Below are 18,490 nucleotides of genomic sequence, written 5' to 3'. Positions count from 1 at the left end.
GAATAAGATTTGGTGGATTCTTCCTTGGCTCATACCCTGCCCTTCCACAGAGTTTCAAGAAAATCAGGTCAGCGGTTTTTTGAGTAATCCTGCTGAGGGACAACACTCAAAGCATAACAGAGGTAATCATTACCTGACTTTATGCTTTTTAACATTTTTAACTCATTATGTAAAAACATTTTTTACCCACAACCTGTGATTCTCACTGGTATTTTGGGAGGGAAAAGCAGAAATAAACCCATTGTACAATAAACTGTCCTCTTAATTTCAAAAGGGTCAAATAGTTTAATCAGTTTTCCAGGCTTGCACCAAAAGGTCAATGACCAGCAGGTGAATGCATATCAGCTGAAAGGAGAGTGAATAATATCTTATTAATTAACTGGTATTCCTGCAGGAGGCCCGAAATATGTTTTGAATAAATAATACTGACAGACAACCTGACAAAGGGAATTTATGTCTGTGTGTGTGTTTTTCAGCTTTAATTTAATAATGTATTATTATCCTGTAGTGTGAAAAAAGGCCCTTCACACTTCATAGGTAAGACTTTTTACACCTTTAGTTTACAGGTGCTGGATTTGTTTGCAAATTCAGCACCTGTAAACACTTTTAAAACGCTTTAGACGTATTAAGACGAGGCAAAAAATACACATGTGAAAATTAAAGGGTGAAGGTGAAGAAACAAAATAAAGTTTTGCTGTAGATTTTGGGGTATTACAAAAACCACAAACGATTACCCCTCGGCGGATTCAGCATGAAGCCTGTCAAGTGTCTGGTTTTGTCGGTGCAGAAACTCTCTCTACCAACATTATGGATCGTCTTGAGTGGCATAAATTCTGCCAAATGGCCTAATATCACAACATAAGAGGCAGCGTCATCTCTGAATATGAGAGGAATAATAGCTTTTCCTCCTTCTGTCTGCGCGTCTTGATGAAAACCTCATTTTATTGCCACAATCATAATGGAATTATCTGCAGGTGTGATGAGGGCATTTAATGAAATCGCAGGATTACGTGCTCTTTTTTTCACGGCCTTATTAAAAGGTCCTTTGTGATAGAAGGCTGAGTGAGAGACGCTGTATTTTCTCTTTTTTCCCCCTCCTCTCCACACTCTGAGTGATTGCGTGTTTGTCAGTCTGGCAGTCGCACCATTTGTGGCTGGCATAAAAGCCTGCAGGGAGCCACAAGATCTGATTGGGAATCTTGGGGAAAAGAAGAAGGGTGGAGAAAAAAGAAAAAGAATACATAGGTTGCTGCAGTGTTGTATTGATGTGTTTGAACACGGGGCCTCTCATTTTCATGCCCTCGAAGCACACATAAAAATGTTTTTTCAATAAACGCTCCACTTTGATGCATAGTTTCTGTTCAGGCTACAATAATGGACTCTCCCCCCCCCCCCCCCCCCCCCCCCCCCCCCCCTCCCCTCCCTCTCTGTATTTGTGTGCATCCTTCCTTTTTCCTTCTCCTCCCTCTCTGTCTCACTTCCTCTTCCTCTCAGTTCCTCTCTTCTCCCCCTTCCTTCCTTCTCCCGCGCTGTACATCCGACCACCTCCTCGAGCTCACCCACCTTTATCAACCATCACGTGACTTCACCTCTCTGCGGTATTGAACTGTATTTAACCTATCCCGGTAAATCTTATTGCCGGGGGAGTGAGGGAGACGCACACTTTAATGAGCAACACAGGCAAATCACATTCGTATCGCCATCCATAATTCTCTTTGATTGAGTCCTGAATTGTAAAATCAATGTCTCCTTGCCTCCTTTTCACTTGTAGTTAATATTTCTCCATATGGCAAAGCAACTTTGATTCTTCCTTCATCAAGCAGAGGTGGCCCGAGGATCTCCGATACATCAGCGTTTGATGGCAAATATAACTCAAACTATTCCTCTTTATTGTTGTTATCAGCATCGCTGTTATGTCAGTTTTATTACAAAGGAAAAGTGCCGTCCACTGGTCGTTTTATTAATCTAATCTCACTTTAACTGAAACTGCACAGTTAAGACCATAGTAACTACACATTACTCAGCAACTTATACTTTTACTTCACTTTATGTACAAAATATTTGATCATCTCAAAATAATTTGTTATTTTTTATATATATATTTAACAATTTTATCAAATAAAACAGGACAAACATCAGCGGACACGAAAACAAAATACAAACTCCAACAAACAAACACACAAACCAAGACAAAACCAACACAAAAAAAGGAAATCAAGGAAAGACAGGGCACAAATGATAATTATAGAATATTTATGAAAAACTAAATAGATAACAGGGTAAGTCTCAGTGTCAGATCATTAATGCTTTGGTTAAACTTTTCCACTTGTTTTTGTCAAGACATTTTAAGTTATATTTATCTATGTTCATGTAAATGTCAACAGAGCATTAGTCTTGACTGTGTGGAGCACCGCCGTGTCTAGATCTACAAAAGATTAACCCCTGATATTCATTTATTTTATTGTTGATTAGACAATGAAACGCAAAATGCTAAATGCACCTGAATAAAGAAAGGACTAAAGATTATAATATTTATTAATATGACACTGTTGTGGGGAATTATCTGCATAGTGAGCTCTGTTACTTTTGAAACTTATTTGAATTTGAGGTATTTCAGCAAACAGCTGAGTGGCTGACTCTTATTCTTCAGGCCCTCACGTCAGCATGACACTGGGGGTGAACAATGGTCACATTCATTGCTGTTGTCACACTGTGATGAATAGCTCCGCCTAACTACTCAGGAATAATGCTTAAAACAGAAAATGAATCCAAGTCGTGAATAAATGTATTAAACATTTGTGTTGTGCCTGGTCAGCACGGATTCCAGTTTGCTGAAGGAAGGAGGAGGGAAGGCGAGAGATGGGGGTTGGTGTTGGTGGGGGGGTGGGTGAAAAGAAGAGCCGCCGAGTGGCAGTGGTATAGTGGCACAAAATCAAGCACTCAGCAGCTCCACAATACCCCATTAGTCTTCATTTTCAGCAAGACATGCAACAGGGCCCTTACGTCTTGAGGAACAAACTAAAATTTATTGGGCCGGCCAGTTCGGGCTAATTGAAAGAAATTGTCTGTCTGTTTGCTTTCTATTAGGTCTGTAAAGGGTGGTGGTTCGGGGCGGGGTGATGATCTGGGGCCTGAGCTTGCTGCCCCCCATTCCTCACCTCGCCCTGGTTCCCCGTTTAATGGTTTGATCCATGAGCGCCCTCCACTGAGCAGACACCCGGAGCTGTGGGAATCATTTAAGGAGGAATCGTTTAGGGAGGATTTATGAGATGCATTCATTATGAAGTGTGTAGAGGCAAACAGACTTCGATCGGTAATGGCAGCTCAGTAATGGCTTACAACGCTGTGTCTGTACTTGTTGTTATTTTGGTTCGCTCCTCTCCTGGAGTGCAACGCGCTGATTATGACTGATCATCTCGCAACTTTGATTTTGAAGTATTGTTTCTGGTGCCGCACCAGGATCTCCCATAAAATACAACATGGAATTATAGCTGCAAGTTATTGCAAGTTGCATTGTGGTTGGTATATTGATCATCATTATTATATGGTGTCCAAGTAATTAGAGGCAATTGTAAACTTTTTTGTCTTGAAATCTGAGGGTCACAGGCTGTTTCCACTGATGTTGCTGCCAGTTCAGAAACCCTTATCTGAATAGGCGGATATCTTTTGTCCCCTAAAAGTTTTATTTAGCGTTATTGATGAGATCTAAAGATGTGGTGACCCCTGCGCACTGCACCTCTATTAGATCTTACAGACCTACTTTTTAATTTAAACTTGACCTAACATTCTTGCCATAGTTGTATGCACATGTATAAACAAAAAACAACAACTTTTGACACATAAATAAATTGTTCAGATAAGAAAATCTAATAATTTCTTCGACCAATAAGGTTTTGGAGCAGATCCAGACAAAGGGCCGGATATAAACTTTTTTTTTAAGTTTCTCTAACATTGCAAGATCTATCTTTTTATCTGATATAATCACCAATTTCCCAGGGAATAATTCATGGATCTGGATGAAAAAAATCAGGTACATTTAATAGGCTGGCGTAGATCCAAATAAAAAAACGGATATAACAAATTAAAATGTGTTTTTATAAGTGGACTGTTGGGCCTTGGCATAGTTAGTTGGGAAATCTGATATTTAGATAGTAAAATGCCATCTGTGGCCTTTGACTGAAAAAATACAGTTCCTTTAAAGTTTGTAATATGGCAACATCTCAAAGTAATGTAAAGAAATGACTAATTACATTTTAGACAATGAAAAATCTGTCATGAATCACTATTTTTGCATTTATTCTCAAGAGTGTAGAGGAAAAGAGGAGGGGGGGGGGGTGTAGTACGGACTTGTGCCTCCCACCAATACAACACAATCCGTCCTTGTTAAATACATCCTTATTGTGCTCAGGAGATTTTAGAGGTGGAACAAGCTGGAAGAAATCTTCTCCTGGCTTTGCCTCCCTGTTGTTATATCTCCTGTCACCTGCTGTGTGTACATTATTCAACACGTAGTGAGATAAACCAGGCACCGTACTGCAAAACATCCGCAGCAGCTGTATGTGGATGAGAATCTTTTCATAATGCACATATCATCATAGATATATAATAACTAGCACCCAGACTACCAATGATCCAATGCTACTGTAGGACATCAGGTTTGTGCCAATCTGTATGGAAACACAACCATGTGAAGTCACCATGGTGTAGGAGATGCGCTTGTGTTTCATTTTATATCCAGGCTGGCATCTTAATACTGGATATAGTTTATGTTAAGTGTATGTAAATCTTTGCTTTTGTAGAAACAAATCCTTTTTTCACCCTTCAGCCAAATCAATGTTTCATGCCCATGGTGTCTGAACTATTTAAAAAACAGTTTGCGACTCCACTGAGGACATTTTGACTGAAGACGGGAGCCGAGGCATTAAGAGGACCTGAGACAGGATGAAGAATCTCAGTATCATTACACATCTTGTGTCTACCACATGAAGTATCCTAAAGTATATCCACATTAACAAAGAGGAAACGGAGTGACCAAGCTCCCTGTTAGACAAGTGACAGACACTGAGCTAGAGTTACAGTTACAGTCAGTCAAAAACATTCCAGCGCTGCCAAAAGCACTTTGACAACTTATCCCTGCTGCCTCCTCTTCTCTGTCACAGGCTGGATAAACTCTGTCTCTCCGTCTCCCTCTCTGCTCAATTATAATTGCTCGCATTTAACAGCTGAGCTTCTGAATCCTGAGGAGCAATGAGGAGGAGGAGGCACACGCGGCGACACACAAACACAAAATAAATAAATAAAAGCACGCATCTCTGGTGGAAATTGAGTGGCACTGGTGTTTAAAATAATAAGATGCAGCTGTTGATAGTAGCGACTGTCTCCAGGTTTACTTCCCCGTGGCCCCTGTGGCAGCACAGGAGCCATGATGAAGGCAGACAGCTGACAGGTGCTCCAGGATGATGCCGCCATCAGGTGCTTCTGCTAAACTTAACTCAGACAGGGAGAGGAGGAGGAGGAGAGAGAGAGAGGTGGAGAGGGAGAAAAGAGAGCTGGAGAGAAAGATGCTCCAGTGGAAAAAGTGAGGAAGGGAGGAGTGGCCAAAAAATATAAAGAAAAGGGGGTTAAAAGGGAGAAAAGGTGGAGGAAGACGATGGGTTGAAGGCAGACGAGAGAGAGGGGGAGAGAGGGTGTGTTTGTTTGTGTACGCAGTGTGTTCGATTGCATGCACCTTGAAACTTTACGCCAGCCTCCTCCTGTAAAGAAACTCCAGGGGTGTCTTTGAAGCTGCGGGGTTGACGGAATAGGTGCCTCTCCGTCGAGACACTGTCACTCAGGAGGGCTAACAAGTTTACTGAGCGGGTCAGGAGATGGGGAGATAGTGGGAGAAAGGTAATAAGGAGGGATAATGAGCCGGTGCAGAAAATAATGGAGAGGAAACGGAAAGAAATAATTAGAATGAAGAAATTAAATGAAAGAAGGTGCATGGGGGAAAAATGCAGCTTGTCAGGAGGTGTGTGTATTAGTGTGTGTGTGTAAGAGAGAGAGTATGTGCTCTTGCCGTATGTTTATATATCATTGCATGCATCAGCACTTCTGCAACTACCCCACACACACACACACACTTTTCCAACTCTTGCGTCAGAAACGCAGCCTGTCTGAATATATTGTACGCCCATAATGGATGCGATGTGTGCGTCGCAGTGACAGTGGGTGACGCCGACGACGTATCTGACATTAACAAAAGGTGCAGCGAGAACTAGTCAGGAGCTGAGGCAGGAAGTTGAACCCCCTTGAACCTGATGCATTGGGGGGAGGAAGGGGTAGGGCCCCTTCATCAAACTCAAGGCCGAGCAGATGAAGTGTTCACAGGAAGGAAAGGTGAGGGGGGATGTAGCCAAGGAGCTGATCCTGATCCGCCCTCTCTTCTTTCTGCTGTGTGCATCTACAATTCCCACTTACACACGCTCACACACACACACACACACACACACACACACACACACACGCTCACACACACACACACACACACTCCATATACAAATGCACAGTTGTGTGGAAGGAGAGGAACCAAATCGCAGGTAGCCCGACAGAGTGGCTGGGAGCGCTGTCACCAATTTGTTCCTAGCCATGGGGGACATGCAGGGGATGGAGAGGCGATGGCAGCTCCCTGTCCTCATCATGGCTAATGAGGCCCAGGCTTCTCCCTCCTTCTTCCTCTGTGGATCTATGTGTGCATGCGCATGCATGTGTGTGTGTATGTACTGGTATGGCTATACATTGTGAGGACCAATTTGAGTTTCAGTCCATTGGAGGTGGACATTTTGGGTGGTTTTTACTTTATAACTAACCTTCAAAGGTCAGTTTAAGGGTTTAAGACCATGTTATGGTTATAGTTGGAATTAGGGTAAGGGGCGAGGAAATGCATTGTATCAGTGTGTCTGTTTGTGTGTGAGAGAGAGACAGAGAGAAGACGTTTTCAGACATGTCCTCCAGGTAAAATCCGGAGAATTGCTTACGTTTAGGAGTTTACCCTGAGTTTGCTTTTCACACATGCACAACACAGCTGGAGGTTTTCTGCACAGACGCATTCACAACAGCAACAAATACTCCGCATTATTCAGGCGAGAGCTGGAGCAGCCGGGTGCAGCAGGCAGAGACAGGAAGTGACGTATTAACTCCACAGCGGAGATCACAGGATCTTGTTTACAGAACGCCGACATCGTTTCTCAGCTCTTATCACCACAAACTCTCTTGACATGTTCGTCTGTGTCTTCAATGTGTGTTTTCATCAGGAGATATTAGTTTTCTTTTCTCTGTTTTTTTCATTTTTGCATCTGTCGTGTGTTAGAAGCGTCATCAACCCCCCCACTCGCTCGTCGTGAATCCAGCAGGTGATCCCCTGCTATGTTTACACATCGAATTCTCCAGGATTTCTACGGACTTTATATTAGGTGGTCAGGTGGATGAAGTCTTTAGAAACTGCTGCGCGTCTCACTCGAACATTTGCGTTCACACATGCACCTTCTCCAGAAAACATACAGAGGATCTGTGGAGTCCAGTGCATGTCTGAAAGCAGCGAGAGATGGAGAGACATTGGTTTGTATCAGTTTGTGTCACAATGCTGCCAAAGCTCCTGTTCCTGAAAAACCTGCGGTTGATATCTGGCATAGACCACCCTGCACTTGTATTTTTCTCTTAGCTAACACCTCTCCTGGTTGAATTATTTACCGGGCCAAGAAACACTCACACACACACACACACACACACACACACAGATAGAGAAGATAAGAGATCGGGTCTTGTTCAAGGCAGCTACCATTCAATACACTGCAGATCTTCAGGGACTCAACACAAGCTGAGGCCTGCTCGCTGTGCCGGCAAACTTTCAAGGAAGGAGCAAGGGAGGTCGGGAGAAAAGACAGAGCAAGAAGAGAGACAGGCACCGGACCTGTTGTGATCAAGTAGAGCTTAAAATAATGATTTCTTATGAAGAGTCAAACTGGTCAGTGTGTGGTGACCTGACCCCCTAATGAAGCATAGACTGCACCATCATGACAGAAATGTTTAGAGATTGTATAGCATTGGTACACTTACTTATTTTATAGACATTGACCATCACTTAAACATGTCATTGCATCTCGTCTGTGTGACGCATGAGGTGTGATTCTCCTTCTTGTGATGTTCAGTCTGAGATGAGTGATAGGATGTGGTTGTACCAGAGGATCGGCTGCACTGCTTTTGTAGTTCAGGAGCTCCTCAGTGTGGTGAAAATGTGGAAGTGCAGTATTTTGGTTTCTGTACACATCCATACATCGTCTATACCACTTTTCTTTTGACATCATGGGAAAGTTGGAGACGATATCAGCAGACATTGGCCGAGAGGTAGGGGAACACCCTGGACAGGTCGCCAACATACAGAGAGAAACTACCATTCACTATCAAATTCATTGGCCCTTAGTGATTAGTGATCACAAGCAAGAAGCTAAACTTTGCCAATCCATCATTTGGCACTGACCCGGTAGTTTACAGTAGATTTAATTCATTGAAAACATCAGCCTGCACTGAACACTGAAGGCTTAGACTTGAAGGAAACCAGGTTTTATGCTCAGTGGGTTTGTTAATACAACTGACCCCATTTCCCATTTCAGACAGGGCACAGTCACACGTATGCAAATGCAGAAGTGGTGAACTGTCGCACCCCCCCCATCCACTTTCATGCAGTGCGAGCGAGGGGGTGATTAAAACATTCCCTTCCTGTGGCGAAGCAAATCCACAGCATGACTTTGCATGGAGTTCAACTTTGACTGATGATGTAACAGCCTCAAACTCAAAATAGCAACAATATTTGTGTGGTTCACCCACTTGGCTGTCATTGGTGGCATCTGGCACTGCTCACATTCAGCCAGCGATGATACGTAATTCTCCTCAGCAGCGTTTGTCATTTATCTCCGTTCGTATTTGTCTGCCCTGACAAAGTAATTTTATCCATCCACAGCAATTCTATACTAAAAAGGGGCAAAACAAATTCATGTGGTATCTTATATAACTAATAATAATAATAATAATAATAATAATAAGGTATTTCATGACAAACACAGCAAATATAAAATACAACTTCATGTTTAATAGTTAAAGTTCAACGTCCAACATTCTTCATTCAAAGCTTGCAATGAACAATAATCAGCCTCACTCAGAGATTAATGTGTTTGCAAACTGTTTGGGCAGTGGCATTAGCAAAGTTAGAGAACAAGAGGGAGAAAATGAAGAGGAAAATGGATGAGAGGAGGGAAGGAAGTGGATGCCGGGAGAGATGTTGAGAAGAAAAATAGAAGGGAGGCAAAACAACAACAGCAGAAAATAGGATGATAGGTGAGAGGAGAAAAAGAGTCTGAGCAAAGGCGAGAGAGGAGAGAGGAGAGAGGTAGGAGACGGAGACAACCTGAATTATTCTGCTGATTCACATAACACCAGAACATGGCCTAGTCAGCTCTCAGGGAACAGTGGAGGAGAAATCAGCTTTTTCCTTCCTGGTGTCCCCGGTGGCAACCTTCACAGCATTAATAGAAAACTCTGCCCACTCAGAGCTTAGCAGTGAAACTCAAAATCCCTGATCTCACATCTGATTGTTTATAAATATTTTAGCTTTCTTTGCACTTTTCTCTCTGGTTTGTGAAAATGCACACACGTTAAGACTCGACTCCAAATAGACGGGTGTTTGGAGAACTGTCACACTTATGTCTTTTTAATCACACAGAGACAGGATTCTGTTACAACGAGAAATATTTAACCTGAATTCAAAAAATGCAATGAGAGATGAGAAGAGGCATTTGTAGCCAAAAGCACATGAGTAATTAAATATACAGTTGTTTGAACTATGTCCATCAGGGGGCATCAGGGGGCCGGTGTGGGGGGTTTAAAGAGACCAGTCTTTCTTAAGTAGCGCACAATGAGAGGGACGGACACCAGAGTGATGCTGATGCGGACCGGAGCGAAGAGCTTGTGGATGGCGTAGGCCAGGACGAACGTGCTGGTTCCTGCTGCCATTTTAGAGCGAACGACGGCCTCACTGAAGCCCAGTTTGCACAGCACAGCCGCCATATCGAACCCACTGCGGAGACAAATGACACAGCACACAGGTTAGAGGTGCAGAGAATTCACAAATTAGGTTCACTCACATTACCTCTTCCTCCAGTTTTTATCAAGAGTGAAAACATGCACACTTTACATTGGAGTGTCTAGCTTCAGACACATAGTAAACTAACACTGCAGCACCATACGTGTGACATAACCATGAATTCTATCATTAGGTGGTTAGATGGATGGATAGAAATTCAAAGTAATAACACTAACAACATAAAAAAATATAACAATTAATAATGTCAAACATTGACATTCAGAAATCCAAACCATCCAAATCCCAATGCATTACTTTTCAACAATAGGGTCACTTTCTATAAGCTATTGTCTGAATTACAACAAACTGCAAACCCAAGAACAAATATTTACATTAAACGTATCATACATCTATTTTCTGTACGGAACTTTACTGCTGAGCGATGGGAGGATGAGGTTTTTACTGTGATGTGTTAATCAGAGCACTGAGTCCTACCTGGCAACAGAAAGATTACTTAAAAAACCCACACGGAAACAAGGAGAACATGAAAACTCCACACAAAAAGATCCCGGCCAGACTACGGTGTGGTTATATACTGGAATAATACTGACATCTACACATGAAGGTTCTCTAATGCCCCAAAATAGATGAAAATAGATCCCAACATGTAGTGTGTATTTGGTTCTGCGTAAATGGTGCAACTCACTCTTACTTCCACCAGAGGGAGCTATGGACAATAAATAATGTTTCATAAGTTTTTCCTTTTGACCCATTTAAACTGGTGACATTAGCACAAGCAGCACTGCAAGAGGAAGTACACTGTACATGAAATCAAACTAACCAAAGTGGGTCTAACAAGCTACACGTTACACTGTCCATGTGGGACACTGTTGTAAAGTTGTGGCATTTTTCTGAGCTATTTATGGAAATAAATATGTGAAGAATGTGAAAACAAGAGGTTTAGAGCAGCGCAAGGCTTTTCAGCCTCTCTGTCTCTGTCACATTAACAGCTCTGTAAAATGTACTCAGCTAAATACAAGGATCCATCTGCACACTGCCGACTGTTTACTTAGCTCTCAGCTCTGTATTAGCAGGCCACATGCCTGGGCTCTCTGGACACACAGCGATAATGCTCCATGGCTGCTGGCTACAGAGTCAGGTTTCAGTTCAAGGGTCATTACGAGCTGCAGAAGGAAATCACTGAGCTGTCAGATAACCTCTGCCAAGTCGCTCTAATATTCAAGGCCCTGGCATGTGGCCAGACAGACAGACAGAGAGACAGACAGAGAGACGAGGGTAGGAAACTTATGCTCTTGTCAGAACTGTTGGTGGGTGTTGTGCTGCTTTGGCATTTCTCTGTCCATCACCATCAATGTCAGGGATTTGAAATTCTGCACATCTTGTTGAAAAGTTAAAAGTCTGAAAACGCGGTAGCGAGATGAGAAAACGCCCTCATGTTTTATTCAAGCACTCGCCGGGATTTTAGTGTCTGCGTCTGATGGAGCCAGTCGTGATATTTCAACAACAGCAGAGCCGCTACAATGTGGCTGAGTGAGTGGAAACATTTTCGAGAGCCCGCACTCTGCTGTCTCTCACATAACAGGTCCCATTTCCTGCCAATTTACAGCAGACGTTTCAGTGTTCCTCGGTGTAAAAGCTGCCCACGGGTCGGTCATTTCCTGCACTCGTCTTTAGGTTTAAAGGAAATGTTACACCCCCGACGCTCTCGCACTGCGAGATAATATCAGTAAGTGATGTTGAATGCATTCAATTGTTTAACATGTTGGCCGCGTTGTAGTCCTGCTCACTGTTCCCTCTTTCCCTCAGTCACAGAGCCTTTTATATCACTTACTGATTCAGACTATCAATGGGTTCTGTTATGGTTTACGGTCCTTTTTCACCGGACTCTCTTCTTTATAAATATGCTCTTTGATTCACTGTGACTCTTATAGGGCTGCAATTAACAATTATTTTCATTATCCATCAAGATACTTATGGCTTCCTTGATAAATTAAATATCAAATTTAGATGACCAAAAATGTGTAGAGTAATTTGTTGGTCAATGAAAATCTCTTGTATCAGCTTCTTCAGTGTGAGGATTTGGTAGCTTTCGTTCTTAAATATCACTGTAAATTGAATATCTTATTTTTTGGACTGTGTGTTGGACAAAACAAGACATTTGATGACGTCAACAAAGAAGATGTGATGAGCATTTTTCACTGTTTTCTGACCATTTAGAGACAAAGTGATTTGTTGAAATGATCATTACTTCAATAATTAAAGTAATAGTTATTTGCAACTAAACTGTAATACATATCACACTATTGTAATGCTCTAGGTGTTTTGATTAAATTGCTCATATATATATATATAATGTCGGTCAATACTCTCTACTCCCTAATGTTGGTATCAGTATCAGGTTCCAAAAATCCATATCAGTCGGGCTCTAGTCAAACCCTAATATCAATTTAGAAAAGAAAAAAAACTAAACAAAAGTAGGATCAATGCAGCTGCGTTTCCCAGCCAGTCTTAATGTAAGTGCCCCCCCCGACCCTCCACTTATAGAACAAGCAGTGAGCTCTTCAGTTACCTGGATATCAGGAGGTAGAACATTCCCAGAGACATGAGGGAGATCCCGACGTGAAAGCAGACTCCCACTGCTCCGTACTCCTTGAAGACTTTCTTTAGCTGCTGGATCTTGGTAGGTTTCCCTCCTTCTGGCTCAGGCTCCCCCGGGACCTTTTCAGCAGACGAGGAGGTAGAAGAGGCCTCCTTTAAATTCTGCTCGTCCTGGATGAAGACAGAAATAAAATATCTGAGAGTGAGCGGAATATATTTGAACGGGAGGATGAAGACAGACAGCACATTATGAAAGAAACAGAGGATATTAATATATGGCACATTCTCATATTTAAAAGCTTGAGCCAAAGAGCAACTGGAGTTCGAGCCAAATTAATTAATTGATTAATCTTGTTACAGCTCAACTTATAAGTTTACTGAAACCGAATCAGTTGTTTTTAAGAAGCAAAGCCAGAATGTCCTGTTTGTGATGCTCGGCAGGAACAAGGACTAAACGTTATTTTTTTCAGTTTTAGGCCACATATAGAAATACATGCATCATCAAAAAAGTGTGTCTTGTGCATCATCTGCTTAAAAGTTGAGGTCATCCAAGTAGGTCAATCGGAGCCTGAACTTGTATGAGCTTCCTCTATTCAATGTACAGCTGAATGAGCTGGTTTTAAACATGAGGCTGCTGCTGTGTGGTTTGATAATTCATATTATCTCGCACACGCACACGCGCGCGCGCACACAGCTCTGTGTTTGTGACCTCCACCACTCTCTGAGATGAACACACGCCAAACACGCTGTCCTGACGTGTAGCAGGGAGCGTTCAGGTCACAGTGTGTGCTGATTATAAAATTGGTTTGTGAACTACAACAAACAGCAGGACCTCACAGCATCGATAAAGACATATGACCCATTGCAGCTAAGAAATAATTAATTTAAAACAAAAAGAAGCTACAATATGTTTAGAGAATGTAAATCCACTTAATCCTTAATCTGAATAATGCCTGGCGGGCTGCCTTTCCACATGTGGTTATGTTAACTGCAGTAGAACATGTGCAACAAGTGTATAAGAAATTTGGCTACAAACCATCATTGGATAAAATTATTTAGATGTGTTATGATGTTGATTTTCATTGTCCTGACACTGAGCAGCAAAACTGCAGATTTACTGAAGAAACATCTGCATTTTCTCAGACTATTCGATCCATCTGTGTCGACAGCATTTCAAGTGGGTTTCTTAGGTGTCAGGACTTAGAAACTTAGGACCATGAATTTACAGCAGAGAGACCCACAGAGAGCTGTGAAGCAATAACTCTGTATGATTCAGTGTGGAATAAAGTTATTATTTTAATCAGGACATATCTGAATGACATAATGTACCAAACATTTCAAGCATTTAGAGGTAACATGCAATACCTCAGTTTATGAATCTCAGAGCTTTTCATATAACTTTGAAGGACTCTGTTTCTAGATGAACATGTGAGACCTTGCTCATGGGCCTGTCTGACACTCATTTATCTGATCACCCTGCTGTGGTGATACAATTACAACTAAATGTCTTTTATGGATCCCCTCAGGTTAACTCAGGGTTTTCCATTATGATTAAACATACTTGGTGAAGAATAATCACAGTTTCAGTTTTATTGCCAGTTTTCCACTTTCTTTTCTTTTTCATTAGAAGCTTAGTATCAAGCGGCAGGAGGGCATCGTGTTCACTGGCTCTTTTGTAGCCTTCCCATTAAAAAAAATATTCCTCTGGCAAGAGGAAACACAATCCTTCTTAAAGAAACAGGAAATAGCTCAGGCCTGTATGTCGTTAAGTATTTTTAGACAAACTACTGATATGATGCCTACAAAGCTGAGTCAACTTATTAAGTACTTGGAATGCTGCCTACACAGAGACCTTTAACAGGCATTTTCTGAGTATAGAAGCTAATCAAGTCAAAGTCAACTAACACAATGATGAGGACAAAATGTAGGCTGATTATAATATAGTAGAAATGAGACAATTAAATAATGACAGAGAGAGAACATTGGATATCATGTGAATTAAAAGTGACTATTAAATGTCACATGTTTCTTATCCATAAAACAAACAGGGGTTCTGTATAAACAATGTTTTAAATACAGATTTGGGACAAATCCAAATGAGTTAAAGAACTGTGGAGAAATGTACAAAGTTTGAGCATTTATAAAATGTATAACTACATTTTTGTTGTGAAACTATTTTAATAATAAAAAATAAATGAATTCTGGTTACATGATGACCTCAGGGCCTCAAACCAGAGACTGCATATAAAGATGGATGCTGACAGCTACCAAAAGTGAAGCCACATTTTCTAGATCATCCCCTGGTGGCTACAGCCTTGGTCATAAACCCTGCCTCCTCCACGGATGAGACATGCACCAAAATAAAATGTAATTTAAATACTGAATACATTTTTCTTCTGTCACTTTAGGTGGTTCTTATAATTAAGTGATATGAAGGGTGAAACATCATGAATCACAGCTGAGACCTCAATACTGTGGCTCCACTCCACGATTACATCAAAAGAGCACGATGACAGCACCGGTATCCAGGATATTTTAGTTCAAGTTTTAGTTTTTGCACAACTTGAAGAAGTGGAGACATCTTTACTTACAGTCTATACCTCAAACTGCTTTTACACCAGTGACTCCATGCTCCCTTTTCAGCATCACATGGTGTAATAATCTAAGATGTTTTTTTGAAATACATACATTCACTTGACTTTCGTTCATATCCATCTGTGCCTGAGTTGCTATAGTGACATTCTGCTTTCCTCTGACTGTCTTCTCTTGTGGGTGTCAGTCAGATAATTAATCAAGTGAGTAGAGACAATGAAGAAGAAGATGAAGAAGGGAACAGAAGGAGAACAAAATGATCTTTTCTCTTTGTTGTAATTTGTTTTGCTAAATATAAATCTGAGCCGCCTGCATGAAGCCTCAGTCCTGTTGATGTATTCACTGTCGTGCAAACAATGGACAATAGAAAGTCTGAAGTGGGCGAGGGAGCAGGCCTTTGCTTTTCAGAGGCGAGTCAGGCCGAGCTAAAAGTAAAGGCGGGCTGCAGCGTGGGAGGGTCATGTGAGTGTGCGGCCAAAGAGACTTGTGCAAGGGAGGGTGTATGGGAGGGGAACAGTGGCACTGCTGTGTCTGATAACAGCTTTTCAGAGGCAGGAAAACACATGCAGAGTCACGGTGGCATGCAAACACGGACAAAGACACACTCACGTGCACAGACAGAGCACGAGGGAAATGTTCAAGTAGTGAATGCCTCCTGTGGGAGTCTGAAGCTTAACAGCAGCCCTCTATTTATACAACCTGTTTAAGGCGGGAATGGGCACAAACTGGAGAATGCTGCATGAAATGTGCAGCCAGTGGCAACCAAACACCCACAGCCTTCATCCAGTGGGCCAGACTAGTCTTGACCTAAATGAAATATTCACTTTTTACAAGCAAAGAACCTTTTTTTTTATGTTAGGTTTGTTAACCAAATATAAGTTTAAAGCAATTTAAAATATTTAGTTAGCCCAATTAGCGATAGAGCAGTGTTGGTTAGGTTAGTCCATCACTTGGGTACAGACTGAAGTATCTCAACAGCTACTGGCTGACTTGCCATAAAACTTCAGGCAACACATGGTGCCAAGGTGATAAAAGATGATTGTCCAACTTTTACTCTACTGACATCAGGTCATAAATTTAATGAGGATGGTGAACATGATAAACATTATGAATACAAAATAGCAGCATGTTGCAAATGTCGGCATGTTAGCAAGCTAATGTTAGCATTTTGCTGAAGCCCCTCAGGAAGCCAACAGCCTCACAGAGCTGCTGGCATGAGCTTCTTGTGTGAGATAATGATTACGTAATATAGAATAACAGGAAGAAAACACAGAATACTTTAGTGTAGTGGTGTGTGTTGTGCTTTCTAAGAACTGCTCACCACAGATCAGGTTCACCTACATCGTTATCCACTTCCCACTGCTGCTGACTCACCAGCAGAGCAGCATAGGCCAGTTTCTCATTCACAGCTAATGGGTTTGGACTTAATGACTTAGGAGGAGCTATAATGAGTTTGTTGTGCCCTCATGGGGACTAAAGCCTGTTTAGGGGTGAGAAGTGAATAGTGTTTAAGTTAAGGTTAGGCATTAACTGGTCATGGCTGAGCTTTAGGATAAGGTTTCGCCAAAATAAGGATAGGTGTGTGTGTGCGTGATTGTCTGTCTTTTGTTATGAGGGCCATTTTTGGTTCAATACTATCATTGTGAGGACATTTTAGCTGGTTCTCACAAATTCAAAGGTCTGGTTGAGAGTTAAGACTTGGTTTTAGGGTTAGAGTTAGGTTACGGTTTGGGGCTACGAAACGCATTATGCCAATGAGTGTCATCACAACTATAGAGAGACAAGTGTGTGTCTGTGACCATTTTGAGCCTAGAACCTACAGAGTCAGGACGTTTTGGCCAGTCCTCACTTTCTGACCCACTTTTAAAGGGCTTGAGGGTTAAGACTTGATTTTAGGGTTAGGATTAGAGCTTGGTTGGGGTTAGGCTAAGAATTAGGATTAGAGTAAGGGTGAGGGGCTCGCAATGCATTATGCCAATGAGTGTCCTCTTTAAGATAGAACTACAAGGTTGTGTTTGTGTGTGTGTTACATAGATAAATAATGCAGTAGACTTGTGTGTATGTGTAACAGACCCCACAGCTTGGGGCCTCATGTTCAGCCTGTTCTCATCATGGCTGTCAGTGAACACACTCCTGCTCACTGACGAGCTGCTCTCTGCATATTTCATGCTTTTGTTGTCAACACTGGCGCCACCGGGACACAGACAGACCGGCTCGACGCGACCCCTATTCTCTTATGAACGGATCACTGCGGTTACACAAACAATCGAGCTGAGCAGTTAAATTCACCCGTTTGTCGGCGCCTGTCTCCTCCCCGGGGTCGCTCCTCTTGGCGGCTGCAGCGATGGATGAAGCCCTGGTGTGCACGGTCCTGCTGGAGACTCTCCAGGTGCCTGTAAACAACACACGACCCAGCGGCTGCTCTCCGCTGCCGTGGCGCCTCTTTGCGTGCACAGGCGGCGGTTTGATAACATCTGAACTCCCGCCCTCGCTTCGCACGCTTCTGAAGAGATTCTCGGCCACTCGCTCCCAGTGTCTCCGGTCCGAGTCCGCGACCCCAAGCGTCCAGCTCAGGAGCGGACGCGGCTCCGACTGTTGCGCCCCCAGGTGCGCATGTGTGGTGGAGTCCACGGATCCACAGACAGACCTGCACCGAACCGTGTGACCTTTGCGTAACGTCCCGGTGACGTGCCTCAGTCTGTTTGCATTGACTCGCACCAAACAGCAGCCCGGGGACCTGAGCGCCTGATCCGCAGCCGCTGCAGACAGCCTGCCCGCGCGCCACCAAAACATCGTCGTCCACGTCCCGCTGGAGGATTTGTCGCGTTTTTTAATACAATCGGACGAAGCGAGGGGGTCGTTCACGACACGTACTGAGCCCGCGAGCAGCTGTAAACATGCTGCTGTCCTCCTGCCTGCCTCCCTCCCTCCGCTCCTCTGTTGACCGATTATCAGCCACAGCCAATGAGCACTGACGCGCAACCGCAGAAGACTGGAGGGAGGGAGGAGCAATTTAAAGGTGTAACCGTGTTGGGTCTCCTCGGTGAGTTGTGTCATGAAACCACTCAGGGCTACATGATGTCACTGGGACCATTACACGTGTTATAACAGCTGGGCAGCAATAAGCTATAATAATGAATAAATACAATTATTCATTATTAAGTC

General features: G+C 42.7%; 1 protein-coding gene and 1 long non-coding RNA gene across 3 annotated transcripts; one reads left to right on the top strand and one right to left on the bottom strand.

Annotated features, from left to right (window-relative positions):
• The first annotated feature begins 5,510 nt into the window (after positions 1-5,510).
• Positions 5,511-9,675, top strand: LOC117761602. Its single transcript, XR_004613855.1, has 3 exons — positions 5,511-5,528; positions 6,038-6,044; positions 9,377-9,675. It is a non-coding gene; the product is annotated as an uncharacterized LOC117761602 (long non-coding RNA).
• Positions 9,676-9,719: 44 nt separating this feature from the next.
• On the bottom strand, positions 9,720-18,490 carry fam210b (family with sequence similarity 210 member B). 2 transcript variants are annotated; one of them, XM_034585633.1, is made up of 3 exons: positions 17,615-18,311; positions 12,705-12,904; positions 9,720-10,108 (listed from the first exon to the last, which is right to left on the bottom strand). In XM_034585633.1, exons 1-3 carry the CDS (start codon positions 18,116-18,118, stop codon positions 9,892-9,894), a joined length of 921 nt encoding a protein of 306 aa, XP_034441524.1. In that variant the 5' UTR covers positions 18,119-18,311; the 3' UTR covers positions 9,720-9,891. The 2 variants fall into 2 exon arrangements, with proteins under 2 accessions (XP_034441524.1, XP_034441525.1); XM_034585634.1 differs by lacking the exons at positions 9,720-10,108; positions 12,705-12,904 and adding an exon at positions 17,353-17,536 and having other exon boundaries at positions 17,567-18,490.

This window comes from Hippoglossus hippoglossus, chromosome 5, assembly GCF_009819705.1.
Source record: "Hippoglossus hippoglossus isolate fHipHip1 chromosome 5, fHipHip1.pri, whole genome shotgun sequence".
Classification (NCBI taxonomy): domain Eukaryota; kingdom Metazoa; phylum Chordata; class Actinopteri; order Pleuronectiformes; family Pleuronectidae; genus Hippoglossus; species Hippoglossus hippoglossus.
The sequence above is the reverse complement of the archived record's forward strand: the minus strand, read 5'-3'. Positions and strand labels throughout refer to the sequence as shown.